Below are 13,179 nucleotides of genomic sequence, written 5' to 3' on the forward strand. Positions count from 1 at the left end.
GCATGATTTCACTCAGATTAAAAAATAGAAAGTCCGATTCCAATCTTTTGTCAGGATTGGGATTCAAACCCGCGTCCACAGACTACGACCTGAACGTAGCACCTTAGACCACTCGGCCATCCTGACTAGACAAATGCTCTTTGACGATAGCTGTAAATTTAAATGTATCAGTCACTGTTTTTAATCATCAACAGAGTTCAAAGAGAAATGCCTGGAGGCAAAACCTGTACCAAAACCATCATGACCCCCAAACTAATGTTCGATACTAAATTCCGATGTTCTAGAGTTAACTTTTACAAAAGTACCACAAAGAAATAATCACAGCGTTTTTTGATTGCATTCCATACATAATTGGCATTTGTTGATGTCACAACATTTTATAAAAGGGGAAGTTGGTTAATTCCATCGAAATAAAGAAATTTAGTAACAATAATGTCAATACATTCCGCAATTACAAAATTGCAACAGCGAGATATCAGAAATGATAACTAATCTAACTAAATAATCAGTACAAGACGATAGTTCATTTAATGGACAATTTTCTAATGACATAAAAATTAATGTTTTGTCGAAAGTGGGGTTCGAGCCCACGCCCACCTGAGCGTAGGGCCTTAGACCGCTCAGCCATCCAGGCAACACGAATAAGGATCAAGTTAATAGGTACTTACTATTCATAATCGGGGTATACGGCCTTTCATCATAGCACCATCAGCGGTGCAATAGTGCTTCGGCGTAGTGACGTATTGACATTGCTATCAAATACCAAATATTTGGTTCTACATCAAACAATTCTAAACGCTAAATGAAGGTATATCTCAAGGCAACCTAACTTTTCATTGTACAACATTTAAAAAAAATAAAATACAATCAAAATGTAAAATATAACAGACCTTAAAAATGGACTTTGCATTTGTGCTTTGAGCCAGCAAACTCTGTCCATCAATTTACCACAACTGAATGTAAAAACACGGTGTTGACTTCAAGCACAACTGTCAGCGGCAGATTTCAAAGTTTTGCTTTCTTCGACGACGATTTTGAAGTAAGGAAAACACTTTCAAGGCTTGTAACAATTGCAAAAGATGCGTGGGCGGACAAATATCCTTAAGAATGTATACGACATTTTCACTTGTTCTGACAATTAACGAATACGATACAAGTCCATTTTTTTTTCATGTAAGCATCGGGGCCCTTGCCCAGCAGCCATCTTACAGGACATTTCTTTCATCCAAAATGGTATGCCCAAAGGAGGTTCACTGTGAACAAATGAACTACCCTGTTAGACGGCTCCCACACCAAGCCACTAAAGTGTGGTCTTGCGTTGTTCAAAAGATTTTCAAAAACAACTTGTCAGGAGTGGGATTCGAACCCACGCCTACAGAGTAGACTACGACCTGAACGTAGCGCCTTAGACCGCTCGGCCATCCTGACTTGCACCTGTCTCCAAAATTCAATACTCAGGACACATTTATGCGCCCTTCGACAGTTTCAAACCACAGACGGGTGTCTACCGAGTACAACGCAACCATAATGACCAGTAATAAAAGCGTGTAAACGGTAGGAAATATTCGTTACAAATCCTTAATGGCGCATGAACAGGAATTTCAGAATTTCAGTTAAATTTGTTGAAAATGGAGGGTTTTCCTCACAGTGGAAAGGCTGAAGAGTACATACTTTGACTACATCGTGATGGTTCACCTTTCAAAGAGTGATGAAATACGTTTCGATACAGAAAATATCTAATATGTTGGATTGTCTGAATTATTTAAAGAAGCAAGAGAGAAAGTAGCCGTAAAAAAATTATACCTTAAATATAACGACGTCACGCTTTGTTTGCATGTGACGTTTTCCTATGGGGACTCGACGGATTGCGTCCCAAGTCAATGCCATAGGAAAAAGCATGTGTAAACAAAGCGTGACGTCCTTATTCATAGATCTACTGTATTCACAAAGGTTGCCTGCTTTCACATGCACTTCGGCATTGCAACTTTAAGGAGGTTGTAAGTTGACAAAGGGTAAAATGGGGGAAGCCGGACAGTTGTTCGATTTAGTTCAGAATAGAAGCTACAAAAGGGTTGAGGAGCCACCGATAACACACCAAAGCTGTTGTTTCCTTCGATCGCTGAGTCATAGTTCTTTCTCGACAAGGGAGCCTTCACTGTCGACCTCCATCGGAGTGACCTGCCCCCTGAAGACGTGCACCCTAAGCTGTCTCACCAAGCCCCCGTATTTCACACACAGTGCCACCAAGAACACCCACAGGACAAGGACAGTGACCAGCGAATAGACGCGTTTCCGAGCGTCCAACTGCGCGATGTCTTCAACGTCCAGCAGACCCTGGTCGTCTGTAACAAGCATCAATTATATCAAATAAGAGCGCAAAACAAAACTCATTGAACAAGTATTAAATTTTCAACATAGCAGGAAAGATAAGGAGTGTTTCTTCAACTCTTCCAATGCTTACACGATTCATAAACGTCTAGAAAATTACAGAGAGAATAAAGCAGCAGCTCAATAAAAAAAAAACGCCCCCTTCTGGTCTAAATGGTTACGAAATCAGAAGTGCTGACAATGGTGTGCCACCATGATATGTACCATCTGTGATGACATAGTAGTGATTGGGTAAAATGAATAGACAAAAATATGCGAGGAAACTGATTATGTTGATCTTTTTTGGCCCAATAAAAATTTACCAATCAATAGAGCTTTTTCACAAGAAGGCCGTTTTTATCATGTTCCTGAATTCAATGCAATCTGTCAAACGGGGTGGTGCCAGACCATTTGGGGTGCTCGCCTCACTCACAGTTTTTTCAACCTCGTTTTAAACCTGGGATAAAGTAAATCACAGATTTTTAATTAGTTGTCATTGTAACTGAATTTAACCTGTGATGAACTTTTATTTCATTGCTTTCATTTTCATTCTTTGATTCCCAAAATGAAAACGTTAACCTCGCTTTCAATTTAATATGGCCGACTTGTGAATGAGGTCCATTGCGTAACTCCTATATGCCGGACTCCTACATCTACCTTGCCTAATCTCAAGAAGTAAATGGTTGCTTTAGTCATCAGGTCACGTGGCTGGGTAGGCACGGCCCGGCCGGTACTTCTGGGACCACATCCAGGGCTTTCGGTACCGGCTGCGCAGGCGCATGGCTAAGGGCGTGCCAGTGCCGCCGGTTGAGGTTGCGGCACCGCTCATCTTTTTCCGCCAGGTGCGAACGAATAGAGAGAGGGCGGCAAGCCAGAGAGCCAATACCATGACAACGATGACGAGGTCGGCTGCGCTGGTGGTGAAAGTGCGATGCAGGCCCTCTAGCGGTGCAAATTGGTGTTGAAGGAAAGAGACAAAAGCGTGCATTCAGAGAGAAAAAATGTGTACCCATGAGAGTGTTAAGATTGAACTAAAAAGAGACAACCTGTCAACCAGACAAACAAAGGTGTACAAGTCTGCAAATGAACTTTTTCAAAACTGATGAAATCAACGGTGATAAAAAAGTGTTACCGACTCATAACCCACACCAAAAGAATGTTTCGAGTGTTGAAGTCCCAGACGTAATGTATAGTATGCTGTCAAAATTTAAAAAAAAGATCAAGACAAAGTGCTGAAAACTGTCTTGCAGCAATCATAAAATGGAACACCGTTTAAAGAAGATTCCTACAGTAGCAAAAACTAAATTCAATTCTGTGAAAGCAGAACTCCAGAGAACTGAGTCTTTTCCCCTCACTAGAGCAAGCTTGCAATTGTTTTTCTCGCACAAGAACTTTGAAATGGGCCGTTTGTCAGTCAGCATAATCAAAACGCGGAGCGCGTCAAGCATCGACTTCACACGGACTGAACGTGTTTGAAGACGTGTGACGTCAGAAGTTTTGTCCCAAATGACCTTGCCTTATTTTATTAAAAAAATGAAACTTATTATGGATCATATAAAGTTGGTGGAAGGTAAAGTTGATTTAAATACCTGTTCTAGGTGTTCGAAATTCCAGCGTGACGCTGCTCAAGCTACGCACGTTGCCTACTGCGGCTTTCACGTACACGATATACGAAGTTTCTTCTTTCAGATCTTTTAGCGTATAGAAAGTGTACTCCGGGTCGATGCGGGAGACTGTCATGGTGTCGCTCCCTTGTGCCCGGTTGACGATGACGTAGTCCGTCAGGTTGTCTCGCGGGTTGCCAGGGACCCAGCTGATCTTTACCTGCTTGGACAAAACCTGCCCAACCAGGGTCAGGTTTCTGGGCGCTGCGGGCATCCCTGCAAAGACCAAATCAGCGGGAGGAAGGATTTTGAATTGCCTCAATCGTGTTTAAGTTCATCAAATAAATTCAACCATTAAACTAAAAGTAAAGTAATGGCAATGTGCTGAAGTCAAAACCAGTGAGTGGTAATACGAAACAGGTGAACTTGGCTTGGCCGCCACAATTACAAACGATTCTATCAACAATAGGTTTGAACTGCGCTTATGCACGACCACAAGAGGGCGCTATAACCAACTTTTCGCTATAGTACAAACAACAGTTATTTCAAGACGATGGAGCATGGTAAGAATTGATGAGAAGCCATTTTTTCAGCTTAGGTAATAAGCTATAAATAAAGCATCAAAACAAAAACACGAAAAACGTACGCAGTCGAATAAAAAACTTCAGCAAATAAGTGTAAATGGAAAATGGTCAACGTAAAGAACATGTAACGAAACGTGTAGAACACGTAATGAACTTCTTTATTCAGTTCCAATTAGTTTTACAATTTCCGTTAATTGATAGCCTACAGATGTCGTATAGAGAAGCCAGTCACGTAGCCAAACGGCGAGCGCAGGTGGCGAGTTTCAATTTCCCATTGCCAACGTACGTAATTAACAAAATGCATCAGTTTGATTGCATCGTTGTGACCTGGCCAACTGCAGGTAACCGTGCAGTTGCGGTAACATGCATGTTATCGTAAATTGTTAGTCGGAAACACGCCTACAAAGTCCACGCAGAATTAATGGTTGCGGGATAGCATGTTTCAAAGGTAACTTTTTTCTTTATTTTCACAGTCGGAGCGTAAGGATACTACATTTCCTGTAAGCGCACTATTTTCAAAGAGCACACGGGTTACAGAAATAAACATTGTCCGTGTGTTTGAAAATTTGGTATTCCGCAAGAACAATTTCGATAAAACTGGGTGTCAAAACTTGATAAAAAAAATCGCAGTGCGTAATGAACTTCGGCCACTCCGTGTCATTTGCTGTAGAGTTACTGTAAACAACAAACATACGGTGTAAGCCCCTACTCCATTTAGAGTATAATACATCATAAACATCACATACTGGAGGCAGAACATAATGGTCACATTCACCCCGCGGCACGAAATTGGCGCCATAAAAATGCACGCAGTTATACAATGTAGTGCAAGAGTGCCACTCAAGCGCTGAAGCCCTCAACCGGCTCCGCGTTCGAGCACGATCCGTCGTCTATGTCTACATAAGGGACAATATTCCACCATCGTGTACTGTGAATCGTTGGTGAAAAAAAACCCTTTCATCGTGGGCCCGCTGTGGCCGCTCAACATATGCTTTGAGTGTCGCAGCTGTTGACTCAAGACCCACATCTGCTCCTGTGTTTATTTTCAATGTATGCGCGAAACATTCATTTGGTTGGAATATTTATTATTATTAAGCCATTCGCTGAGGTGACATCGCTGCCCGTCAATGCGCGTTGGCATGTCGACATAATTGCTCATCATAGTCATGAGGACAAAATAGTTCTGGAGATTCTGGAGACTGATAATTATGATAAGATTTTTTTTTCAGAAATCGATTGTTTCATTTTCCATTTGCAGACCTAATTATACGGACGCTTATATTACAGCATTACACCATCCGTAACCTATTTTATGCCCCTCGTGTTGGCATTAAATTCGCCGAAACAGCCGCAAGCAAATGTCAGCCGAAGGAGCTGAACCAGCATCGCGTAATGCTCTCAAAATTAATGACGTTAAAGTGAGCTTGACCCAAGACCCGCGCGCATGTCACATGCTGTCTTTATTTCAGAGTCTTGACGTCATTAGTTTCTCTTGGTGATACGTCAATAAATATTTAGGGAAGTGCTCTTTTTGTTAACATGAAAACGACTTCCTAACCGAGGGTAGAGAAATTGTATCGTAATCATAATTATGTTCATGGGGCAGGCTATATCCCTAAATAGACTCTGAAATGCCCACGAGGTATGCTATTGCGGCAGACCTTGTAACCAAAATGGCTTTCATTCTGAAGAGGTCATATTTTTCTCTTCTGAAGCCAAGATCATCTCTCGGATACGCATTGCCGAGCCTCACTCCCCTCCAGGCTAGACAATTCACTTAATAAACTGGACGCATGTAAAATCGTGAGTCCCAAACCTGTATGTCACTCAAAAAATCAACTGAAACGCAGAGCCAGAAGGGGTCATCACAGACAATGTAATCAATTAAAGCTAGATGATTTCTGCTGGGTAAAAAATCCCAAAGTAAAAGGTGCACGGCAGGTAACGTTTCCTCCTGTCTGACCCTTGATAACTGAACTTTTCAAGGAAAACTCACCTCCTTCTATTACACTAGCGAGGCAGAGCACTAGCGTAAACACCAGCATCAGTGTGTTAGAAAATTGTCGGGTGACTTGTGAGAGCAGTCCGCAAACGGATGCAAGAGTAGAACACATGATTACCTGCAAACAATATTTCCAAATAGGTCACTTGGGAGACATTTTATGGTAATTTTTCAACATTAGGAGACATCGGTCATTAGATAGACATTTCAATGTCTCCCTAATGCTCCAGCTACCAAAAGGAGGAAAATATTTACCGTCCAAATTTTGAGAGATGATAGATTAGGATCTAAAAGGAAAACATGCAAAGTTTGGTTAAGATCGGATTAGGGAATATTGAAGTATGGGACGGTAAAGTTTGAAATATTTTGTGCACGCTCCTATGGGAATGTCTTCCAAGTGACCCATTTTAGCTAATTATAATTTCCATAATTATACATGTATCAAAATATATACTAGGGTGCATATTATATCATACTGGATACAAATAATGCAACTTCATTTCGTCCATTTTTCTGGCAATATTCAATGCAGTATCCCACGTTATCCCTAAATTGTTCAACGTACAAGACCAGAGATGCGGAATGTAGTACTGCTATTACAGAAAATTACAAGCACACTGTCACTGCGGTTATTGCGGTGCAACCACTCACGCAAAATAGAATATCTAATTAGCCAGAGTAGCGGTTTATATACTCCCAGCGATTCTATTTCCAGGATAAAGCTTCTACCCCTAGATATAAACAAGTTCGAGTCAAAAAGTCCGTCATCCCTGGATGGAGACAGAACTGAACGCAGCGCAGATGTCGACACGCATTTTTGTGCGCCGTAGCTATTTTCGATGTAGGTGCGCAGTTTGGAAGGGCGCATCTCCGAGTCAATCCCTGGAGGTAGGATTATTTGCATAAGCCGAATCTAAAAAAAAAATACTCATTGGAAAAAGTGGCTTTTAAACGGCCGGCCATATTTCCATCAACACACACCACAATACCATTACAAGCAATTTTACGGGGAAAATCAAACGATCGATACATGTACCAGTTATAAAAGGACTGTATAAAGAGGTCAGTAGGGTGAGAACGGTGATGAAATACCGTCAGCCGCCAGTAATCAAACAAGGGACGCACAGGCTCCTCCGAAAAGGGAAATTAATTTGTCAACTGTAACTTGTAATCTGAAATAATATTATTGCGTTCAGTAATTACTGTCACTCTTTACAACGCCCGTTTCAATATTTTCCCTTATTTACATATAGCTTGGCTTAGTTCTGATAGCTATAGGCCACACCGGTAATAAATCCAACGTACCATATAAAACCTTGACAAACCTGGGTTTCGTGGGTTCTCAATAAGATGGACAACCAGGGAGTCAGGTTGGTGCAGTTTCTACTTTCCTGGCCTTCCACCTCTGCGGTCCGAGTTCGATTCCTGGCTTGGTCTAAGTGGATTGGGTTTTCAGTCCCTATACCTGATTTGGTGGGTTTTACCCGGAATATTCTTCTGGATTTTTCCGCCCACCTCTAAACTGTAACTGCTTCTCACTGTCTCCTCTCTATGTACAGGTTTCTTCAGGCTTGCGACTACAGTGCTTAAAAAGCTCCTGAGGAATCCTGAGTGTCATTACCAGAAATAAATAAATAATAGTTATAAAATATTTTAAAAATACAAGAAAAATACAAGACGTGTGTTCCTCAGTGTCAGATTTCAATTTGGGGGGGGGGTTGCGTTTCGATATTTCAAGCTTTGGTTTCAACCCCCTTGACAAGCGCAAAGAGTATAGAATGTCTGTGTGTGATGATGGATGCTAAAGTGCTGCATCACCTTAGACGGTGTAGACCCGCCCTAGTGAAAAGCCTCCTACACGGCCGATGGAGAGAGGGCAAATGCTCGTCGATCAAGAGACTGGTTGATGGGAACCGTGCAACCACCGTACAGTCCGATGTCCACGTCGGACCTTTTGACCTGGTCACTTGGTTTGGTCACAGACGACGCCTCCCTGCGCTGATAGCAACTACACGTACAGGTTAAAGACGACGATCATTCCATGAAAATGCCAAAGACGACAATTCCCTCAGTCGGCAAAATATACTACCTTCTTGTAAGTCACATTCAGCTGTTTCCATGGTAACCTCCTGACACGCTCTTACGTTGACTTGTTTCAACATATTTGAGTCTCCATGACTGCAATTTGGAAATAAACATGCCACCATGATTGCATACTCCACGATTATGATCACTGTTCCCTGTTTCAATCAGTTAGTTCGATGTGAATAGTTCATGTATTGCTCTGAATGATTTTGATGCTTGTCAGTCTACCGGAACCCTCATCCTCTCAGTTTTCATCGCAAGATGTGATATTAAATTCATGGAGGAGGTCTTTGCCACAAAAATCAACCCCCAATCGAAATCAATTAGATTAGAAACTCTCGCAGTCGAAGCCACACGAGAGAAAAAAAACCACTAATTTAATTGATGAGACAGCCAGCCGGTATGGTACTGACGCAGTAGTCATGCAGAAGTAGGTCAGCTGCAAAGAGGTTCAAAATATTGTTACCAAGCTGGTTTTACGCAGTGCTGTTGTGCGAGATCTTCGCTCGTATGTCATTTTGACAGAGTGTGTAAACACCCTTTTACGGATTTTCTACAGGGCGCACGTAAATGCAGATCACGGTGAATGAAGGAAACACCAAATAAGACTCTGACGAAGGGTTTCACCGACGACACGCTCTCCAATCCATCTCACCTTTAAATGCATTTAGTTGCTCATGTAAAGGCCATTCCGATTTGACTCTTTCTTTCTCAGCTGTGCAAGAAAAAACGATTGGTTGTAGGTCGTCGAACTCAAATCATTCATAATGGACAAAATGGAGACACCAAGCACACCGATGGCCCACACACTGGGCTTTAAGCCAGAGACCACATGTTTCTTCACGTTTACCTGATTCGTCTTAAAAAACAACCTACAACAGAGGCTGAAAATTGACCCCTGATGACACGCTCCAAGAACACTTGAATAGAAAAATAAACGTGAAAAAGTTCCAGAATTTGCCTTTCCCCGTCCATTTTAAATACTTCTTCAACAAATCTACTCCGAGAGAGGCTTTTGGTAATAAGCATAGTAATTTCTAGCAACTGAAAAACTGCCTGACCTAAAAGAGAAATATTGTGCCAAACTCTGACCTCTCACTTCTGGAAATTTAAAATAAACAATAACCAGTGCAATTCGATTTACTCCGAAATAGATACAAAGCAACGAAAACTTTTTTTTTTATAAAACGTGAAAGGGTGGCCCCACGCAAAATGTGCACATGGCGGGCCGTGTGATTGTTCCGGAAGCTCGCCTCGTGACGTGTCTTGTAAGCTCCATGGTGGGAAGTAGTCTTTCGCCCCCCAAGCGAAATTGGTTAAATCACGAAATTACCCAACGTCATTGTTCGGCTACAGGAATGATCGAATTCAGTGCTAATTTATCCTCATTCTTCATTAATGAGACGAAGCAGACCTCCGAGTCTTCAGTCACACACGAAAGAGATCCCTGTTTATCTATAATGACAATACCAGGAACCCAATCAACCATAAATTCTGAATACTATTCACCAGACTGAATATTGCACTCCTCCAATTATGTATGACCATAACCAAACCTTGTCTATTCAAGGATGACTGATACATGTTACCACCCAGTCTGTTTTTGTACTGGTAGGAGGACTGTATACATGTATACCATGGGCACGGAGAGCGTTTAACTGAGCAACCTTTCCCCGCATAAATCTCCAACAAACGTGAACTGAATCAGTATTTTATACGATACAAAATGGCACGCGTCGCCAGGTATGTAAATGGCGCGGCTGCAGATGACATCAGACACGAGCATCCCTCCCTCTATGATAATAGTGCCCCGCAGCTATGACAACCGTTCTGTGTCACATGCCAGGGTTTTGTTATCTTCATAATATGTACACGTTTTACTTCTTGCAACCAAGGTTGGCGAAATCGTCGGTTCTGTGAGACGCAGAACGTCCACGCCAATTCCGCCAATATTTGCTTTCAACATCTTTATCTAAATTTACAGCAGCACTTCTGTTGTCGCTGCAGGTAGCCATTACAAGTACTTATTTTGAATAAACATCTGATACAACTCCCTTGCTTTCCAATAATCATCCACCCGGTGTTATTGTCTATGGTATACCAGCTGAAGAAATTTAAAAAAAGAGAAAATGTTGTCTATCACTCATCTGTATTTTAATACACATGCTCGGCAAGAAACAAAGAACAATGGACCGGGTTTACCTATTGTAATTGTAATTACGTCTTCTCCAGACTCTAAAACAAACATCTGAACGAAAAAATGTAAAGCAACCTCCCTACGTTCCTGGGCACAACATCAAACACACATTGTTGCATCTCGGTACACTATCTTGCCACTACACAAATACGTTGGTATTTACCGTACACTTACGCACCGCAGTCGGCCCAGTTCGTTTGACAACGGCGGCAAGGGTTTGCAGAGAGTAGACGGCAAGGGAACGCCGATGCCTACAAACCATAAGCCCGTTCAGTTGTCGGTGTTCTTCAAGACCTGAATCTTATTTAGCGAGACCCGCAGTGGAAATCGAGGCCTTTTGTCAGTCAACCCGTCAGACCGCGATGTGTAATCGTAGATTGCGTGTGCGCTCCGCGCCAGCATGTTACCGGTTGGCATTCTGAGCACTGCGCGGGGCTTGGGACTCGATGGTGTGCCTTGTAATAAAAATGAAAATGACTTTCGAGTTGACTGGGCAATTAAACTTGTAACAGTCGCTTGCTGTCAGTGAATCGTGAAAGGATGTATGGCGGAGACATTTTGAATGTTAGTCTGCTCCGTTTTAATTTGCATGGCATTCTCACACGCACTGTTTTGTTGAATAAATGCGTACGCAGAGGTGTAGGCCTATCTAAATTTCCCCTTCCTCAGAACATCACACCATGTGATGAATTTAATACAGTCATATATCACTCACCATAACATTTTCTCGAAGGATATGGATATGTTTTGACTACCGTTATCTCGAGGCTGTTTAAAAACGTACTCTTTACCTTCCAGAAATTTAATTTAATTCCTTTAATTTGCATCATTACTGCTTCACCGATCCCCTCCCCACGCAACCATGTCTGGTACGAACGCATTCTTTAGAACAAAAATGCTCCATAGGCTTGAATCATTCAAACACATTCAAGTCTGTTTGACATTCAAATACCAAGCCCTAATTAGCTGAGGGAGCACGCCGCGGTGTTCACGTCGGCTTGACATTTTGGCGTTCCGTGTACCGTTGAGAATCCCGAAATAGTAGGCAGAGATGACCTGTGGCGTGCAGACAGGATTCGGGTCAGAACTCCAAAGGAATTCCCCAAGCGTGAAAACAATATCCTAGGATTACTTCAATCATGACAGCCACCCCCCCCCGGAAGGATCATGCTTTCAAAAGATTAAGTACACGGTCGCTGTTGTATATTTTAAGTCGCCTTAGCTTAAAAAAATTGTCACTTAAGAGTTTACTTTTTTACTGTGTGTTAAACCGCTATCTGATACACAGGAAATAGCTTTTCGATCTAGACGAGGTCTGATTGTTGCCGTCATTGGAGATGTGAATGTCCTGTTTGTTGTCGCTCGTACATAGGAAAAGAAGATGACTCGTACTTTAAATAGAGGGCGTTCTTCCTTAATTAGCATAAACAGTCTGACGTCGAGGCTGTGCCTTTAATTTAAGGGATCAGTAAAAATGCTCTTTGCTAATGCACAGCCTGGTTAAGTGAGGCATTTACGGAGGCTTTAAAGGCTAAACTCATTAAGTACTCTGTCCGTGTACGTCCTTCACCTAGTGACCCTAAGAATCATCTGAGTTTAGGCTGGTTCATATATTGGTGCGAAAGAACACGAACGTGAATTTGCAGATCAAATATTCGCATTGCGATTTCGCAAAAGTTGTACATAATTATTTCAACTCGAGCGGAATTTCGCCACAAAATCTTTCGTGACGTCATATTCGCTACGCTTTCGAATTCGCCCGTAGTATGCCTCTATTTCCCGTTCATATTGGAAAGTGGATCGCCATTTGGGGCTTTAGTTTTCTCGAGCCGACAGTCACAAAATTGGTGAATCTTTTGCCCAGGCACGCATCAACGGGAGGTCAAGTGAGTGATAGGGACGAGTTGACTGTGACTTGCGCAGGTTCCAAGCGATCAAGTACGGCCTCGTCGAGGCTACGGCTCATCGAGCGCGCCTCCTACGTCTGCTCCCTGGAGACTGCGGCTCAACCCGGCCTGTAGAGCCATTAGTCGGGCACAAATGAAAACGCCGGTTAAGGTTGTGATTATGCATTGTGCCACGCGCGCGGTAAAATGCTCTGTCTGCCGAGTCTGGTCCAAGCTTTTATGTTTATGACTCTGCAGTTTGGTTGGTTCGACCCTGCTGAGGTATAATGTACTCATTTCAATGCAAATTGCGTATTACCAAATGCAGTTTCCGACGTACCGTGAACATTAAGCTCAGCTTGTTTTCATTCATATTAATATGTATTATTATGTTCAATCCAAATAAGATAAGTACTTTTTTTTCGTTAAAAGTGACAAGTCGAAATTTTTTTCT

The 13,179-nt window shown here is 42.2% G+C and overlaps 1 protein-coding gene and 1 non-coding gene across 13 annotated transcripts; both read right to left on the reverse strand.

Annotated features, from left to right (window-relative positions):
• Window positions 1-153: 153 nt before the first annotated feature.
• LOC110979133 (uncharacterized) lies at window positions 154-11,306 on the reverse strand. 12 transcript variants are annotated; one of them, XM_022234690.2, is made up of 6 exons: window positions 11,018-11,305; window positions 7,863-8,164; window positions 6,552-6,675; window positions 3,957-4,247; window positions 3,025-3,309; window positions 2,203-2,342 (listed from the first exon to the last, which is right to left on the reverse strand). In XM_022234690.2, the coding sequence occupies exons 2-5, from the start codon at window positions 7,863-7,865 to the stop codon at window positions 3,068-3,070; spliced, it is 660 nt and encodes a 219-aa protein (XP_022090382.2). In that variant the 5' UTR covers window positions 7,866-8,164; window positions 11,018-11,305; the 3' UTR covers window positions 2,203-2,342; window positions 3,025-3,067. The 12 variants fall into 12 exon arrangements, with proteins under 12 accessions (XP_022090380.2, XP_022090382.2, XP_087003601.1 ...); XM_087147475.1 differs by having other exon boundaries at window positions 11,014-11,305; XM_087147473.1 differs by having other exon boundaries at window positions 11,008-11,305.
• Trnal-cag (transfer RNA leucine (anticodon CAG)) lies at window positions 1,346-1,428 on the reverse strand. The gene has a single exon. It is a non-coding gene; the product is annotated as a tRNA-Leu (tRNA).
• Window positions 11,307-13,179: the final 1,873 nt, after the last annotated feature.

The sequence above is a fragment of the Acanthaster planci genome, linkage group LG16 (genome assembly GCF_054643075.1).
Source record: "Acanthaster planci isolate LZ-2023a linkage group LG16, COTS_SCS, whole genome shotgun sequence".
Lineage (NCBI taxonomy): Eukaryota > Metazoa > Echinodermata > Asteroidea > Valvatida > Acanthasteridae > Acanthaster > Acanthaster planci.

Coding starts and splice junctions, on each gene's coding strand:
- LOC110979133 (XM_022234686.2), bottom strand. CDS start 11,101: ATGGTTTGTAGGCATCGGCGTTCCCTTGCCGTCTACTCTCTGCAAACC. Junction 6,676..11,002: donor CTGCGGTGCGTAAGTGTACG/GTAAATACCAAC, acceptor TATTGTTTGCAG/GTAATCATGTGTTCTACTCT. Junction 4,248..6,551: donor CGCTAGTGTAATAGAAGGAG/GTGAGTTTTCCT, acceptor TGGTCTTTGCAG/GGATGCCCGCAGCGCCCAGA.